Source organism: Manis pentadactyla, chromosome X (genome assembly GCF_030020395.1).
Source record: "Manis pentadactyla isolate mManPen7 chromosome X, mManPen7.hap1, whole genome shotgun sequence".
Lineage (NCBI taxonomy): Eukaryota > Metazoa > Chordata > Mammalia > Pholidota > Manidae > Manis > Manis pentadactyla.
In genome coordinates, this window is record NC_080038.1 from 16289573 (window position 1) to 16307855 (window position 18283).

The 18283-nt window shown below is 36.6% G+C and overlaps 1 protein-coding gene across 5 annotated transcripts in view; it reads left to right on the forward strand.

The window, feature by feature from the left end:
• CNKSR2 (connector enhancer of kinase suppressor of Ras 2) overlaps nt 1-18283 on the forward strand; it is a 257408-nt gene that overhangs the window by 211573 nt on the left and 27552 nt on the right. For all 5 annotated transcript variants that reach the window (XM_036912833.2, XM_036912835.2, XM_036912832.2 and 2 more), the window contains 3 exons: nt 304-371; nt 6341-6441; nt 8788-9331. In XM_036912833.2, the coding sequence (XP_036768728.1) occupies nt 304-371; nt 6341-6441; nt 8788-9331 (713 nt within the window). The remainder of the gene's footprint in view (nt 1-303; nt 372-6340; nt 6442-8787; nt 9332-18283) is intronic.

The following is an 18283-nucleotide window of genomic DNA, read 5'->3' on the forward strand; positions in this document are numbered from 1 at the left end:
ATCTTTGGAGTACTTCTACATTTGGAGCAACAGAATTAGCAGGGCATTAGTCATCTCAAAACCCTTTATGTTACAGAAATTAACAGGTTTGCCCAAGACTTTTCTATGAAAACAGCATCTCTAATGTGGAAGTAATTTTGTACTACAGCAAATTATATCTCATTGAAGATTTCATGTGTCACAAATAGCAAAGAACACATCTTTTATATAGGATTATTCCATATATTCTTAGATACTAAATATTTCTAAGAAGTATAAGAAATTAAGTTGCAGTGTTACTGATTTTAATGTTTGTTTTTTCAGGTGGCTTAACAGAATTAATATGCTGACTGCAGGATATGCAGAAAGAGAGAGGATTAAGCAAGAACAAGGTAAAAGAATACTTTTTTTTAAATAATTGTGTTATATATTTTTTCTTGCAGTTATCCTAACAGTGTGATTCACTGTAATCACTTGAGAGAAAATGCCTGTGTAAGTCTGTGGCTATTTCTCCTCTGGGTACTTTGACTCCAAACTATAGCATCTTATAGGTAAGATTTAGGAAATAAAATAGATAAGGGACCAACTTTCAAAAATTTTGTAGCAGTTGATGTGGAGTTCTCTCCTGGTTGTTACCATCTCCCTCAGTCTATTTCCTATGGAGGAAAAAAATCTTAAAAATTAAGAAAAACCTGTAATTCGTCCTATTTAAAAAACCCAAGTCTAGGTGCTTGGTGTGAGTTGTTTTTTCTGCTTAGCAGTTCCATCAACATTTAAGTAGCCTTCATGCAAAGAGCTCAGATGAATAATCCCTTCTTCCGTCAATTATCTCATTTGGTCACGTTCTTCAGTTCTATTTCTGTGTAACTGTGATCTCACGGAACTTGCTGGATATTCACCTCAGATTTATGAAGCAAATATCAAGATGCAGAATTAAAATCTTAACGAAATCTGTGGTCACCATTCTGAGGTGGCTTCACATTTCCCAAAGAGCATTTGTTGTACATCCCTTGGAAGCATGAGTAGTTTCTTGAAGTTTTTCGAGACATCCTAAAGTAAAAGAATTCTACAGATTTATTTACATATAAACATATTTCTAGTTGTGTCACCAGTGGGCATAGCCTGGTGGCTGATGTAGAAATTCTGAAAACTTCTGTTTCTTCTCAAAGTAAAACCTCAGCCAAAACTTTTAAATATCTAAAAATGAAAGGTTCGAGAGATCTGAAGATGGCAACCAGATCCCAAGACCAATCTTTCAGCAAATGTTTAGGGTGGAGGTCAGCAAAATTTCTGTAAAGAGCCAAATAATAAATATTTAGGCTTTGCAAGCCATAAGGTTTCTGTTGAAACTATTCAAGTCTGCTGTTACAGTACGAAAGTAGTCATAGACACATGGAGGGACATGGCTGTGCTCCAGTAAAGCTTTATTTATAGACACTGAGATTGAATTTCATATCATTTTTTACATTTCAAAAAATAATCTTCTTCTGGTTTTTTAACCATTTAAAAATATAAAAACCATTCTTAACCCACAGGCCATATAAAAACAGGCAGAGAGCCTCATTTGGCCTACAGGCCATAGTTTACTAAGCCCTGGTTTAGAGCCATGGGATGAGGGAATGGGGATGGGTGGAGCATGAAGGTAAGGAAGTAGGGCAGGAGGATTTCAAAGAAATAGCAAAACATGGTTCCTGCCAATGGGAATTTATCATCTTGTTAAAGAGCTCAAAAATACACACTTAAAAGTACTTAAAAATTAAAAAGCAATGCAAGATAAATGAATACCAATTTTTGTGCAACTGATTTAAAAAATTTGATAAATGGATGCAAAATTTTTTAAAAAAATACAACCCTGAGAAGAAAACAGGATTAATGAGGAAATACTTGCTGGATAAAGCCGTCAGTGAGCCTGATGTCAAGTCAGTGGTAGAGACAGAAAGTTGGTGCTTTATTCAATATTAAGTGTTCCTGTATGAGAATTTCAAATGGCACTCTAATTATACTGAGGTGAAATAGGCACCCATCCTGCCTGAAATTACACTGAATTCTAGTAGAAAAGACATTCTTAGTGCACTCACATCACAGAAAGTGATACATAAGAAAGTACCAATCAAGCCTCATGGAAATGAGGCTGGAAGGTTTCTTTCCAGGAAGGGAAGAGGGGAAAAGCTTTATGTTGACTCAATTATCTGAATTGGGTCTTGCAGGATGAGGAGGATTTAGAGTCAAGGAAGTAACAAAACATTCCTGGGAGATAAAGCAGCATGGATACTTATGTGGAAGCCATCTCCATCAAAGCTGTGTGCACAGACAAATCCCACCATGACTGTGAAGTGTCAGTCCAGTTATTTATCCCTGTTTCTTCATTGTTAAAAGTTTATTCCCTAGCTTTATGCTTCAACTTAATTTATACGCCTAATATTGTGGTAAGAGTACCAAAAATAAAAACAGCTTTCCTTTTCAAATTTCTTTAAAAGGAGTAAAACTGTTCTTTAAAGGTGCCTATAGATTTGTTTCTGATTTTTTTTAAGATGGAAGAATTAGAAGTGTGGGTAGTATACTGATAGGAAATGAATCTTTGCAAAAAGTTAATTTGCGTGCATAAGGAATCTTTGATTTTCAGGCTCAACTTCTGTATTTTATCACTTGGCATTACTTTGAAGCTGAGCATGGTCTTGATTTTAGTGGATTTCCTTTGTACTTGGTTTTATATAACCAAATTTAATTATGGATGAAAGAACTAGCAAGTTGTATTGCACATGCAGATTCCAAAAAGTATTCATTCTATGGATTCATGCTGAGTATTTTATATACACTGGTCTGTCATGTGAGTATATATTTTAATGCTTACTGGAGTGTGGTAGATAATCATAGGCAGAACTAAATAGTTACAATTCAAGTCTCTCTTGCTAATACAACACAACCAGAATCTCTGAAATAATTTGGATTTCCTCATAGAGTGTCCTTTCCTCAGGCACTCTAATAGGTCAGAAACATACTAGACTTCCTATTTCTGCATGATTAGGTCTCAAAGTATTCTGTACGGAGAACTGTTGGGTGTCTAGTCCAAACTTCTGTGGAGTTATTTGACATTTCCTGAGTACCATTCTCAGTACTGAAGGTAAACTTCATGCAAAATACAGCTCTTTGATGCTAAGGGCTAACTGCCCAAAACACTGTTTCTCTTTAGATGCCCAGGGCTGCTTAGAAGTGACTCTCACTGACTTAAATAAAAGTTCAGTGAATTGCTGTCTTTAACTACAGAACTGTAAAGGATTTGGGGTTCCCTTTCATTATTTGTTGTTGTTCTTAGAAAAAAACCAGGGTGACACTAAATTCTACCAAGATCACAATTTGGGTAATTGCTAATTATTTTTCTATATTTTTCCAGCTTCTAGTCAGACATTCATGGCACATTATTTTCAGTCACACAGAAGGTCTTTGTAAAGGTCTAATGATATAAAAGTAAATGAAATATGTTGTATTTCTTTGATAGTTCCAGATTTTAAAAAGTCAATGTCTTTTAAATTATCCTTTTGTATCAACATGAGGAGGAAAGTGGAAATTTTCCTCATCCGTTGATGGCACTGTTTATTCATGATTAGTTACTTATAAAATTGAATATTACTTCAAGAAACATTAAAAGTGTCTGTTTATTTTGTGCCAAACAGAGCACTAAGAAAAATAATATAATTTGCTCTTAGAATGAAAATCAGACTAGCTTCAGCCTCTGAGCGACATTGTGTCTGTAATTTCCCACACAAACCCAGAAAAGCCTGACTGAATTTTATATGTAGCTACTTCTCTGGCATTGCTCTCAAAGGCACAGCTTAGTGTTAGAAATGAAGTTAATTTGCTAAATGGTATTTCAGTCTTTTCTTAGGTAAACCAAGAAAACTTTAGATTGATGGTGCTTTTTAATAAGCCAAGAATTACATCAAATAGTGGACTAGAATTCTTCTTAATTCGTCTAGTCTAGCTGGGGGGGGGGGGAGTAGAGAATCTCCCAAAATCTGTCGCTTTTAGTGATAGCTACAGAGATCTTGATAAAAATGGTGAGCATCTACTTACTTCTCAATGTACTGATAAAGAACACTTGAAGTGATAAATCCTTGAGACCCCAAGGCATCCATGTAAAGGTCAAGAAACTTAACCTTAGGTGTCACAGTTTGTGGAAATACTGGGAAGGGGAAGAGCAGAGTTGATCTTGGCAAGCCTACTGCTTGGGGGTGAGCGTGGGGGTGCTTAGTCCCTTCACCTCCAGCAATGACTTCCTAATAGTATTTCAGGCTCTCACAGAACTACCCAACCCAGGCCCCAGAGCTCCAAAATTCACTTTTCATTGCTGGAACTTGCTTCAAGAAAAAACTAATGTCTAAGAAGATGAACAGCAGGCATTTATCTCCTATGTGATCTGGGTCAGACTGTCCTGGCATGCTACCTACAAATCCACCCAAGAAGGTCAAGGGTCCTAATATTTATTGCTTTCAAGGAGCAATTGAATACATGTTACCTCACTTAGTACCCCTGATTCCCAAGCTATGCTTTTACTGTTATGCCTCCATTTCCAAAGCAGATAGATTTTCACTTAACTCCCACAACTCTGAAGGGTGGTTATTATTAGCCCCCTTTTCACATGGAAAACTCAGAGAGCTTAAGTAACTGTCACAAGAGCACAGAGATGGTAACTGGTACAGCCAAAAATTGAACCTACATCTGCCTGTAGGTTAACCTACATCTGGAGTATATAGTCCATGCTTTTCCCATTGATGTTTGTTTGCTGGGTCCATCTGTGGGCAACTACATCAATACGTATTTGAGGGGAGACTTAGTGTACTGGATATCATTGGCATGGCCCATTGTAAAAACCAGACATCAAATTTAGATTAACTAGTGTTTGCTTATCTTTAACTCAAATGAAATAATTAAAGTAAGAATTCTATTTTCAGAGCCCTTGTATTTTGAGGCCCGAATAATAATCTTGTCATTATTGTTAAATAACAACATTCTCCTTCTTAATAATAAATTCTTCTTGCTAAAGAATTTCTGTTCACAATAGCCAGAGCTATAGAGCAGCAGGAGGAGGGGGCTTACTGGATCAAGAATATATATAACATTAAGTTCTCCCACTATGTCATACAAAAGAGTCCCAGTGAATATATACAACATTAAACTCTACCTTCGAGGTTTAGAGTAAGGCAATTTCTTAGTTGAAATCCTAGCTCTACTAGTTTGGTTTTGGCATATAGTAAGTAGACAGTAAATGTTAGCTGTACTTATTAATATTAATCAGCACCACAATGAAAATATATGAAGATATTACAATCTGGGAATTCTGGGTGGAGAAGGTTTTCTACAAAAATTTGTGCCATGATTTTCTACCTAACTCTGAATATTAGTTAAGCCTTCTGAGGGTTATTTTGTGACTTGGATTTTCATAAGAATAAGGAGCGTTTTGTTTTAATACCTTTTTTTTAATCATTTGAAGTTCATATGAATAATAGTCCTAGGTTTTTCCCTGTACATCACATAAAGAATTAACCCAGCAGTTAAGGGTGGTTGAGATATTAGTGGAACAGATTCTGGTTATGGGCTTTTGTGCTATTTTTTGTGTACTTAACTAATATATCTCTCAGAGTTTTTCTCCATCCTTCTTTCCTGAGGTCTGCCAAGTCACTTTGTCTAGCAGCTTATATTTTCTACCCTTTTAAGTAGTTCTGGAAGTTGGGAACTTGCAGCCCCCATCAGCAGATTTGCCCTTTTGCATTTGGCAAGAATCAGGGTTTGCCATGTGTTTCCAAGTAGAGGTGGGAGTATGGTGTTAAAGAGATTCATGTCAGCATGACTCTGGAAATGGTGATTGTTAGATAACCAGTGAATTGAAGCCAGAGAAGAGAATTGAGAAGAGTATTTTTGGAGCTGTTTATATCTGTAGGGATACAGCAATGTATGTATTGCTTTTCCTTGAGTCTTCATCCTTAGGATAAAATGATACACCTGTAAGAGGCATCATACGATATCATTCATTAATTGAAGCTACAGAATAATTTAGTCTGCAATGTAATATACCCTAAATGTGGTTTGGCTTATGCAGTGCCTTTTAATTAACTCCTTAAAATTAAGGCTATGTATAACTGCTTGCTTTAGAAGGAGGTTGAAATTAGGTGATTGTACTATTCCTTCCTGCTTAAAACCCAGCTGAAAAATGAAAGTTGGTGGGCCTGGAGTAGGAGGTGCTGGGGAGCACAGTATAGGATTTTATAGTTTAAATTGCCTTTTGTTGGTGGTAGTGTGTGTTCCTGAAAATATGGCCAGAAACATGTAATAGAATGTTGATTTATCCTTGTATGTGAATTTTCAGATTACTGGAGTGAGAGTGATAAGGAAGAAGCAGACACTCCATCAACACCCAAACAGGACAGCCCTCCACCCCCCTACGATACATATCCGCGGCCACCATCTGTAAGTCACCAATACCAATGTACTTATTATCACATCAGATTATTTGACGCAACACATCCCGTTGTGTGTTAAATTATGTAGTGAATTGCATATCAGACCTCAAGTTTCTTATGGGAAAAAAAATAGGACATTTAAAAGAATAAGGGAGAATAAGTATACAAAAAGTATTTAATCAGGAGAAACAGTCACTACAGATAACAGGCATAAGAAATGTCTGAGCAGTTTTATTGAGAAAACATACCTTTTGTGTCAGAGTAGTCTTCATGGAAATAGCAACAACAAAAGAAATTTTCTTATAAAAAATATATAAATTGACCTTATCTATTATACAATAATAAAGTTCATTCCTTTGCCTTTTAGCAGCAATTCATAAAAATTAATATATCTGTATTGAGCACATTTTGGCATGTAGCTTTTTAGAACAGCCATGAGGTCTGGGTGTAATGTATTTGTTTATATAGTGTTCCAGATGTCTTCAACCTGAGTGAATTCATCTGTGCATAGACTGTACTTTGATCTTTTAATAGGGTAAACAGCTGCCCTGGTTTGCTTAGGACTATCCCACTTTATTACTGTTACCAATCAGAATTACCAAGAGTGTCTCAGTAGTGTCCCAGTTTAGACAATACACTGCATGCTCCCAGAACCGTAATAGTCAGTTCTGCCTGTCTTGGGACATAGAAAATGGAAGCTGCACTTAGGTGACAACAGCAGCCAACCTAATTCCACATCGCTATTACTCCAGGGGACTTTGAATAAGAAAGGTGCTATTCAAGATGTTGATGTAATTCTAGGCCACTTCTCAACCTTGGCTGGAGTAAGAATCACCTCTGGACTATTTTAGAAATTCAGATGCTGAGGCCCAATCCAGACATATTAAATTAGAACATTCGGGACTGCAAACAGCTCACTAGACTGGACTGTGAACTTCTTGAGAACAGGGACCCTGTTCTACTCATCTATACATTCCCACGCCCTAGCACAACATTGGCACTTATTTATTAAGTGCTTAATAAATATTTCTGAAATAAATGAATGGACACTTTTGACTAATATTAAGGGAGACCACATTTTTAGCAAAAATATTTGATGACAATGCCTCTTACCTAAGGAGAACAGGAGAAAAGTGGAAAAAATGCAGAATTGTTGCTATCTGCATGCTTATTTCTTTAATAAATGCCATTTACCAGCAGAATGTATGGATGAGCTATAGAGATGAACTCAGTCACAAGATATCGTTTATATCATATTTTCCTTCTCTCCCTAAAATATCAGAATCTGAATAATTCCTTTAAAAAATTTATTAAAGGAAAACCTAAGCTTCACCAGACAGCTCTTTAATCATAGCTACTAGTGAATTTCAAGAAGTAAACTTCACATTGTTATTAACATGTAGCAAGGTAAGCTGCTCACAGAAGATGCCACGTAGCTTTTCCTTTCTCCAGAAGAGCAGCGTGCACTTTGACCTCAGCCAGACTCATCCTGGCTGCAACCTGAGCCCCATTTGCGATGATCACATTTAACAGATCAGGCTCCTCCCGCCACAAAGGGGCCTTGGGGCTGACTGGTAGCCCTCAGAGCCAAGTAAGGCTTGTACCATTCCGGGTACCTGCAAGTCCTTTACAGGATCCACTTGATGGCAGTCCATTTTCTTGGTTGTGCTTTGTGCTCTAACATAGATTCCTACACTTTAAATTCCAGGAGTAAAAATACGCCATTTTTCTTTTGCATTTCTATGTCCTGAAGGGCCTATGCTCAAAGCAAATGCTAATCCCCATCAGGTTATAATCTCATCCTGCCCACATTTTTAACTCTCTAGAAAGTGCTACAGAATTCACAAGACCGTAAGAACACTTTTCCACAGCACTCATAGGAGCAGACATTCACCCATAACGAAGAGGAAGGGTTCTGTCTGATTTTAGGCACCTTATTTTCACATCCAGAAGTGTCTCTCATTGCTCTCATCCCCAAACTACATAATCTGGAAACATGAATTTGGCAACAATTCTTCAGGACTTAAAATGCATAGAGATTTTTTAACTTTGGATTTTTTTTTTAGTTGCTAGGTATTTCTTACATAAGCACTCACATTTTCATATACTTTAATTGTAAAATTTTGCATTAATATGTCAGATTTTTCATGAGAACCTGGTATAACTGCATTTTAGTACATCCACATCTCAGTCTCTTAAACTGTCAGCTATGGCCTAACTTTGAGACATCCGAAAACTTGACTAGCCATTAACTCAACTAGTAAACGTTAACTGGTGGAAATTGGATGTGTTCCTTGGGGATAGAAGTGGTCTGTTATTTCTGTGGACACTGATCACAGACTCCTTTTCACAGATGAGCTGCGCCAGTCCTTACGTGGAAGCAAAACACAGCCGGCTGTCCTCCACAGAGACCTCTCAGTCACAGTCCTCCCACGAGGAGTTTCGCCAAGAAGTGACTGTGAGCAGTGCAGTGTCCCCCATTCGCAAGACAGCCAGCCAGCGCCGCTCCTGGCAGGATTTAATTGAGACGCCCCTGACAAGCTCGGGATTGCATTATCTTCAGACTCTGCCTCTGGAGGATTCTGTCTTCTCTGACTCGGCCGCCATCTCCCCAGAGCACCGGCGGCAGTCCACCCTTCCAACTCAGAAGTGCCACCTACAGGATCACTATGGGCTGTACCCCTTAGCCGAGAGCGAGAGGATGCAAGTGTTAAATGGAAACGGGGGCAAGCCTCGAAGTTTTACTCTGCCTCGAGATAGCGGGTTCAACCACTGCTGTCTGAATGCACCGATTAGTGCCTGTGACCCGCAGGATGATTCGCAGCCCACAGAGGTGGAGGAAGAGGAGGAGGAGGAGGAGGAAGGGGAGGCAACTGGGGAAAACATAGGAGACAAAAGTAAGTATGTTGATGGAGATTCTTAGCCTGTGTACATAGACTCCTAACCTTTTCAAACGTCTTATTTTAAGAAAACAGAATTTTGTTTTCCTTTTTTCTTAAAATAATGGTCTTGCTGCATAGGAAGTTAGGTATCCCTTGGTGTCCTACTTTCAACTTGAGTAGCTTGGGGGTAGAAAAGATGAGGAGTGAAGCCTATGTCCTAGGACACCCACAGGTAGAGTAAGTAATTTTTCTCTCCAATTACCCATTTGCCTTTTAAGGTTAATGGTATTCATTTCTTTTTCTTCCTCCTCTCACCCACTTTCTTGACGCTTGCATGCATCACCCCTCCGGTTCATAGTCATTCCCCCCTCAGTTTGGGCTAATAAACTATAAACACTTCAAGCAGGGTATTAGCAGAAATTTGGTTGAATAAGTAAGTGAATACACACTCTCTCTCTCTCTCTCACCCACACACACACACACACACACACACACACACACACATGACTTCCCTTTTCACTATTAAAAGATTCAAAGGAAAAAATCCTAAATATTTTTTCCAAGAAGAAATTTCAGAAAGCATTTCTATAAACTCCAAATAGCTGAATTTGTTTCTAAAAACCAATCTGCCAAAAGCATGCATTTGCCTTCTTGGTATGTATGTTGATTGCAAAACTCAGTTTATGTGCACCAACTCTTAAAAGAGACAAGTCAGTTTTATCATCCTTTGTCTTATTGGCATTAAGAATATGTTTACTAGTTATCAGGTGCTTTATCCAATATGCATCTGTTTATAACTAATGTTATAACTGGTAATACACCAGTGCAGAAACCCAGGGAAAGGCTTTAACTCAGTTCTTTTACCTAAAAAGAAAGTCCTGAATGTAAAATACCAAAAAAAAAATAGTGTAGAAAAAATAGTATAAAACTGTTTGCATCTTTTTATTCAAAATAAATTCTGAGCCACTTAGTGCAGACGGCCTGAGCCAATGTTGACACCTCAGTCACTGGTTTGATCCCACTGCAGCATTAGACTTTTCTTTTCAAAAGATACAGATTGTATCCTTCAGCCCCTTTCGTAAGTATATGAGACTTTGATCATAGGATATAATAGTATAAGTTCTTCATCACAACTGGAAAGACCACTCAAAGCTCACAGGTTACCAGCACATCAAAAACCTTATGTTGATGTCAAACTTGGCTCATTCAAACGGAAGGTCACTTTGGAGATTATTAACAAGATCGTACAATGGGCCTCCTTTTATAGTATGGGTCTTCACTGCATTATTGAATGAGAATTAGGTTATATCTTGTACCATCAAAATGAGTTGCTTATAATAAAATTCATATAATGAAGCAGTTTCCACGTGAAATATATTTCAGCTATAATTTCCATAAAGGTATATCTTTGATAAAAGGTAAGGTAATTACCATCTGTTACCTGCCAAGCCTTCAAGCCTTCCCGACATTTCACATTTATTAGAGATTATGGAAGAGTGTTGTGGAAGAAATCTTTAGGAGCCATGGTAGGCCTTGGTAGGAGTTCTGATGAGCATGATAATACATGTTTAATATGGTGATGATTATCAAAATTAGTAAGTTGCTTTCTAAAATTTAACTAAAGATGAGTGAGAAACTTCATTTCAGCTGTCATCCAGGTGCTACACAACTACTGTAACTAAGAATGTGTGTTGTTTGTTCAGTATTCTCCAAAGATATTGGGGAAAATATTTCATCTCTGTCATTTTAAAATAAATTGTGTTGAAATTAGGCCCAGCCCTCTGAAATAGAGAATTCTGTTCAGAAAACACTCCATTGTTGCCACAGGTAGAAGGCATTGATGCTATCTTTTTTTTCGATTAAGTTAGGTACTTAGCAGCTCCTTCCGGTCATTGTGTAAGGTAGGAATAGAAAGGACAAAGCATGTCCTAGGACCTGAAAGAACCTGAAATTCCTCGTCTTTCCTTCTGGCTCCAGTAGCACAGAGCATCTCTAGTGAGACAGCTTTCAATATTTTTTTTCCTTCTAGTGTCTCTTTTTTGTTGGTTTGTTGACTGGATTTATTTTTAGCCATATAGAGTGTTGGTGGACGTATTTCCTTCAGGTTCCCAAATGAGTCAAGTGGGAAGTTCTTCGGTACCTTCCATCTTTTTCAGTAGGTTCTTTGTGGAATAACTGTGATAAGGCAGAACAGCCTAGGAGGTGCGTCAGTAAATTTGGCATTGCACATTTTGTCTTTATGTTTCAATATTGTGGGGCAATTCATGCTGTTTCAGTCAGATCGGCTTCACTAAAGGTGGCCTTGCACTCTTTCAGGGCACTATTTCTTTCTGGGTATTTTTCCAAAAATCTTGCCACTTGATGTCTCAGTGTCCTTCAAATCATTCTCAACAGAGCAGTGCATTTGATGCTTGCCTCAAAGATGCTTCTTATTTAATGGAATGTATTTCGCCTTCCTAAAGATGGTTTTTCTGCACTACTGTTTCTCCTGTTCAGGAATGTGCAGTTTGATGAACATGTAATCTACGAGTCATCAGTTCTAAATTCAGTGTTTTCAAAAGAATCTTGGAGGTCTAGTTAAGGGATGTCGTGCTCATGACTGCACTGGGTTGACCGTTAGAAGTTTCCAGGCTGCTTATTCAAATCAAGGTGCTTGGTGTTAACAGAGATAAATTATACATGGGGAAGGAGCTGTGGTCCTCCCACCAGCCTCAGGCTCCTGGCCTCACGGTGCACTCACTTACTAACAGGCTTGCTCGAGGCCAGCACTTGCTTTGACCTACCGAAGTGAATTTACATTAATCAAGTATAGACCTGCAGAGGAAATAAGTTTCATGTCTCTACCTCCAATATATTTTTCTCAGTTTGCCAAGAAATGAAAACAGGGAAGTTCAGGCAAGTGGGCAGAAGGAGTAATGGAATACAATATGAAAATATAGTCTAACATAAACAATTATGCCATCAACCAAACCCCTTTCTTATCATTTATATTTACCTTAACTTTTTATAATACATATTATATAATGCTCATGAGTTTACAAAGCAAGATGTACCTAAATCTGTGACTTAGCTCTTTCTTCAATTTGCTTATAGATGTGGAATTTGGCCCTACTTATGAGGTATATATTTAGCTTTCTTTAGAACAAACTTCAATCTGTGTTCTTGTGGTCGAACTACCTTTTGTCTTATTTAGAAATTCAATTGTTTAACTGAGTCATACTGTGATTTTTCTCAGGCTGATTTTCCCAGGCTGAACTCATTTTGGTCTAAAATGGGTGGTACTGTAAGTACACAAATGAGACCTGTCTTGTTTTCCTTTGACTGAAAAGTCAGCCTGCATATTAATTATCCTGACCTACTTCACTGGCATTAGAGAGAAGACAAGTAACTTCCTATTATCCCAATTTGCAGTTTCAAAACTTACTGAGATATGGGCCTTATAATACCTTAGCTAAATTAAATAAAAAATTATGTCAACCTCTGCAACTTTCAAGGAGTATAAATCATAAGCATGTAGGACAAAATATGAAGAAATGCTTCATTCAGAAATCATCTACTATAACACTAAAATACTGTTTTGATTAATGCAGCTTGAAGTCTGTTTGGAATAGCTCTCTTTATCCTTTACCATACTAGGCACTCTAGATTAGGTTTTCAAAAGCTTTATCCCTTAATCCTGCTGACTTCCCTTTTGCAGTTATAAGAGTACTCTTTACTAGCCATACATGCTTGGTGCCTCCATGTACTCAATGAAGTTATAATGTACTCTTTTTCACTGCCTTGGAGATAACCTACCAGTATTCTCAATTTACATATTTATTAGCTTAGTCTCAGAAATCTAAAGCAAAACCTAAGGTTGTGGGGGGTTTTTGTTGGTGGGGTAGGGGAATCTGTTACCTCATAGTTAAAATACTCATCAGGTTATCTGGCCAAGATATTTATTGACACTTTCAAAATGAGATATGTGGCAAAGCGTATTTTAGACTTATTTTCTAAAATCTAAAATCCTTTGCACACCATTGGTAACTTAACAGCTGCACTAAATATACAGCTCAGTGGCCTACTATCTTAAATTATCTAGGCAGAGAGGCTAGATAATGACTACCCATATAGTGCAGAAGAAGATAGAGTAATCCTGTTCAATCATTCTAAGGGTCCTAGAGTAATTTCCTGAAGAGTTTCTAAAAGCCATGAATTTTATTTTCAGGAACATTCAGGTAGGAAATGTGTGGGCAAGGGAAAGATATTCCCAGAATATGTAGGTGTATTAAAGGAAAAAAAGGAGCAACTTGAAAATAAGGAAAAATGTTGCAGCACTTTATACTGTTTATTTATTGTCAAGATAAATTAGGCAAAAGCACAAAGGATTTGGAAAAGCATAATCATCAAAAATACCTTAAATTATAGTTCAGTTCTAAAGGAAATCGATGGAAAAATACATAAGCAATGTGAATAAAAAGATAGGCATTAAAGTCAGAGAATGATTGCAGAGAACCATAAATATGTCAGTTTCGTGAAGTTTAGGGCAAGTTTAGGGCAGCCAAGAATGGTTTCTTGGCTGGTTATGTATAAGTACATATAAAGAAAGAACACAGAAAAATCTAGGAAGTATTAAACAAACATTCTTGTAATATCATATTGTCTGATTTTGAAGAAACACTTTTAGGGAAACATAAAACACTAAAGATAACATATAAAATAGAGTCCAGCTATAATTCTGATGTTGGTTATAGGTTGGGATTTTAATCACATTTCCCTCATTTTCTGGCAGAAAAAGTATTAACTTACAGGAAATTCAGATGTGGGGTTGTTTGGGAGTGAATTTTGTGGCTCTGTAGTGTGAGGACTCCCACTTTACTTTTCTGTAATGTCAACAACTCCAAGTATGACTTCTTTTTTTTTTTTTACAAGTATCACTTCTTATAAGATCCATCCAAAGAGCCAAAGACCAGGATCTATCTTTAGTCCTTTCTGTAAGGTCAAGGAAGACTTTTGCTGAATATTTCCAGAAAACTTAGCCCCAGATTTCATTGACCAAGGTTCCATACCATGTCCGTACCTAAATAGCAAGGGAAGTGGAAAGATTACGAATAGTTTAGACTAACCTTGGTTTGTTTTTAAGTTTAAAAAGAAAAAAGATGTACCAAAATGCTTGTCATTGCTATCTACATGAGCCTACCTATGATTATGAATGTTTATCCTCAAATATATTTGTTCAAGCAGTGTCTCACTCTTTTTATATGTGTGTGTGTGTGTTTGTGCATATATCATATCACATTTTTAAGTCTTGACACCAGCAAAATGTTAGATATTAAAAGGGGATAAATATTGTGTAACCCTGAAAATACAGCAGATTAGATATAATTATTGTTGACTTTTGAAATGAATGAGCGTGTTTTCCTATAGACACTAAGTGATCAGAGCTTATAATACAGTCTCTGGAGACATTCCTCAGTTCAAATCCTTGCTTTGTCACCCTACCGCTTGTAAGTGGTATGATTGATCAAGTTATTTACACCTTAAGACTTCAAGATCTTCATTATTAAATCCTATGGTAACAGTACTTACCTTTTGAGGTTATATGAGGATCAATGAGGTGATGCCAGAAAGCACTTAGTTTCCATATCTGACACACTGTCCAATAAATGTTTTATAATTATGTAATTTGTGTAGATTTTATACAAATTTGGATTTAAGCAAAGAGGGCAATTATAATACTTAAATAATGAATTAGTCCTGCTAAACTTCACTAAATAACATTTACCCATCTACATGACCTAACTTAGTTCAACTTCAGCTATTGAATTGAACCATATGAATTGCTGTTTTTGTAGGTCAAAATGATGAAATAGTAATTTTGTATATTTCAACCTAATATATTAGCCATGTTCTAGGAACAGAAATAGAAATGTCCCTCACTTCATATTCTTATCATTCACTACTCCTTTCCTTTTTGGCTTTGGACATTTGGGAGCTCAAAAGAAACCTTCTATTCCAAATGGCAGAAAGTTTACATATATTTACTAAAATATGTATCTGTAGATATTGCCATTTGAGTGTCAGTTCAAATATTTTCCCCTCAGAGTTCTTCCATGACAACCTAGTCTGACCCAGATGCCTCTTCCCCATCACCACCACCACCACCATTTAACTTACAGGTATGTTACCCCATTTTATATTATTCACAGCTTTATCACTGAGTATAATATAAAGTATTGTTCACTGATTTATTTCCCATGTCCACCCACCAGAATATTAGTTACTTAAGAGCAGGGATTTTATCCCTCTCTTTTAAACCCAGTGCCTTAAACAGTTTATAGTAAGCCAGGCCCTGTCGGATGAATGAATGAATGAGCACATGAATAAATAAATAAAAGCTAACCCTTTTGTCATCTTTTCCTTCCCACTTTATTATGTAATAGTTAAAGCTAAAGTTATTTTTTATCCATTGGATGAGATAAAACACGAATCAAGACATTACAAATTTCTTCATTTTGGGTATTTTGTAAAGGGAAGAATAGGACTACATGTGTACAGCATACCGTCTTCATGCTGGGCACACAAAGCTGGGATGCTAATAGCTAGAATCACTGCTGTATGTATTATGACTCATTTATGGTCACCTTCTCTATTGCTGAAACCATTATCTTCCTTTTTTACTCCCATTTCAAAGATCAAGGCCACAAGAGCAATGAACAAACAGTTCATTATTAGAAATCAGATCTTTCAGCACCCCTAGGCATTGTTTTTCCTACCAAAATCTGCTGCCTGGGGTGGAAGGAAGGCTGGCTTGCTTAGAACTTGCCCATCACCTATCTGCATCCTGATTCATTTGTGAGACTTGTTGAAATTGCAACTTGTCCTTTAATGAATAATCAGTAGCCCTGCATTAAACAGGAAAATAATCTCAGGAGTGTTAATAAGTAATGAAGCCAAATTTAAATGGCAAGAATCAATTCTAGATGCTACTGAGTCATACCAGCAGAGGTGACCAGATAAGAATTAAAGCTCACATAAAAGGATAACAGCCTTTCACCAGTATAGGTAAGACAAGTTGTGATTTATGATTTGTTTTACCAAGGAAGATAATTGGGTTCAGCCACACAATTGCTTTTTACCATTTTCACACACCAAAAAATCAAACTACCTTTTCTTCCTATCAGTCACAGCATATTGTCAGTTTCTCAGCAGAGTACTTTCTAGCTTATTTTATGAGGTCCTGTCCTAAGCCCAGGCCTTTTATCTTGGTCACCCTTGCCAGAGAAAGCTGGAGGTCACGAACACCTCCTTTTTCCCTCTACATATGAAATTTACCTCCCATGGTTACTAACTACCGAAAGATGGTAAGTTAAGACATAACAGGATTGCACCATAAAATATACTATGCAAGTTTTTAAACTTCCCTACATGTTTTTCTTTTATTGTTTAAGTGAAAAGTAATAACTTGCTTGTTGCTAAACAAACAGCAAACAAATAAACAATGATGAAAATAGGCAACCCTGTCTCCTTACCCTCCAGAGGTAACTTCTGTTAAAAGATAAGATTTTTTAAATGATTCTTGTATGAATTTGTTTTCTTCATTTATATTTGTCCTATAAATCAATGTAAATAAGGAGGTGAGGTATGGTTTTATTGGTTTCATAGAGTTTCTCCTTGGAAATTTTTTTGATGTGATCTTAGTTTATACTGTAAGCACGTCTTGTGAGATAGGTTACATACCACCTTAGAACTCATCCCCAATCCCAGCATACATCACCCCAAAAAATGCAGCAGTTATGTCTTGACCTTTTCAAAAATGATCAAAGGAGCAATGTGAGGAGAAAGAAATGACAGTGGGTGTACGTGCACATTTATATCCCCTGACACACACCCATACTCATATAGCAGAAACTTCTTGTTTACCTGCCTAAGGCCTTGGTGCTGTAGGTCTTCTAAAGTACAAACATCCACGAGGCTACTTACAACAAACTTTTGTAGATTGTCTTTGAGAAATAAGAAAGGTTTTTCTTTGTGATAAGATGAAACAGAGGAAGTAATTCAAAGTATGCAACGTCTTTGTTACCTCGTACCAATAATTTTCTGCAGTAACCAATTGATTTATATTATAAATATGATTCTTTGAGAGATGTACAAGATATTCTTTGTTAATTTTAAGGTATTTACCACTTACACAAAATTTATAAAACTGGTTAGACTCAGATTGATATTTGGGAGCTATTAATGACTTGGCCCCATTCCTTAAATATTATGGTTGGGGAAAATGCATTCTGGTTACCCAGTTGCACTGATTATCACAAGTCAGATGTCTAAAAATCTTTGTTGATTTGTACTATAAAATTAGAAAGGATCTTCTCAATCATGAAAGAAATATTAATGTGTGACTAATATGTTTTGCTGACCATAGGTTAATATTTCTTTGATGACTGAGAAGATCCTTCCTAATTTTATAGTACAACTAGTATGGACTTTGGTTTTTAGAAAGACCTATTAATATTAGCAGAGTTACAAATACAGAAAATTATGCTGTATTTTGAATGTCTGTTTTAGGGAACTTTGAACCTTAACATTTTAAACAGAGCTTTTCACTCTCTTCCATATGTATAATCCCAAATCTTTTGTGATCTGATATTTTTATTGTGCTGTTTCTCCTTGATAAATCATCTGCAGACTATATTGACTTAATATATAAGTTATATTCATTGACAACCTCCAAATTTTCTCATCCATGATTTTGTTTCTTTTAGCTATAACTATTTTCCTTAAATTGTTGTTGTTGTTGCCTTAAATTTAGAGTCTATTCTGTAACTTATAAAGCGGATATTGTAAAGCAGTCATTCATTTTGGATTCTTGGGGAGAAAAAATAGCCCATAACTTTGATATTGCTTTACACCTTTCTTCCCCTAACATCTCTGCTGTTTTCTCCTTGTTCTTTAACAATGCCAGCACACAGGGGTTTTCATGCTTTT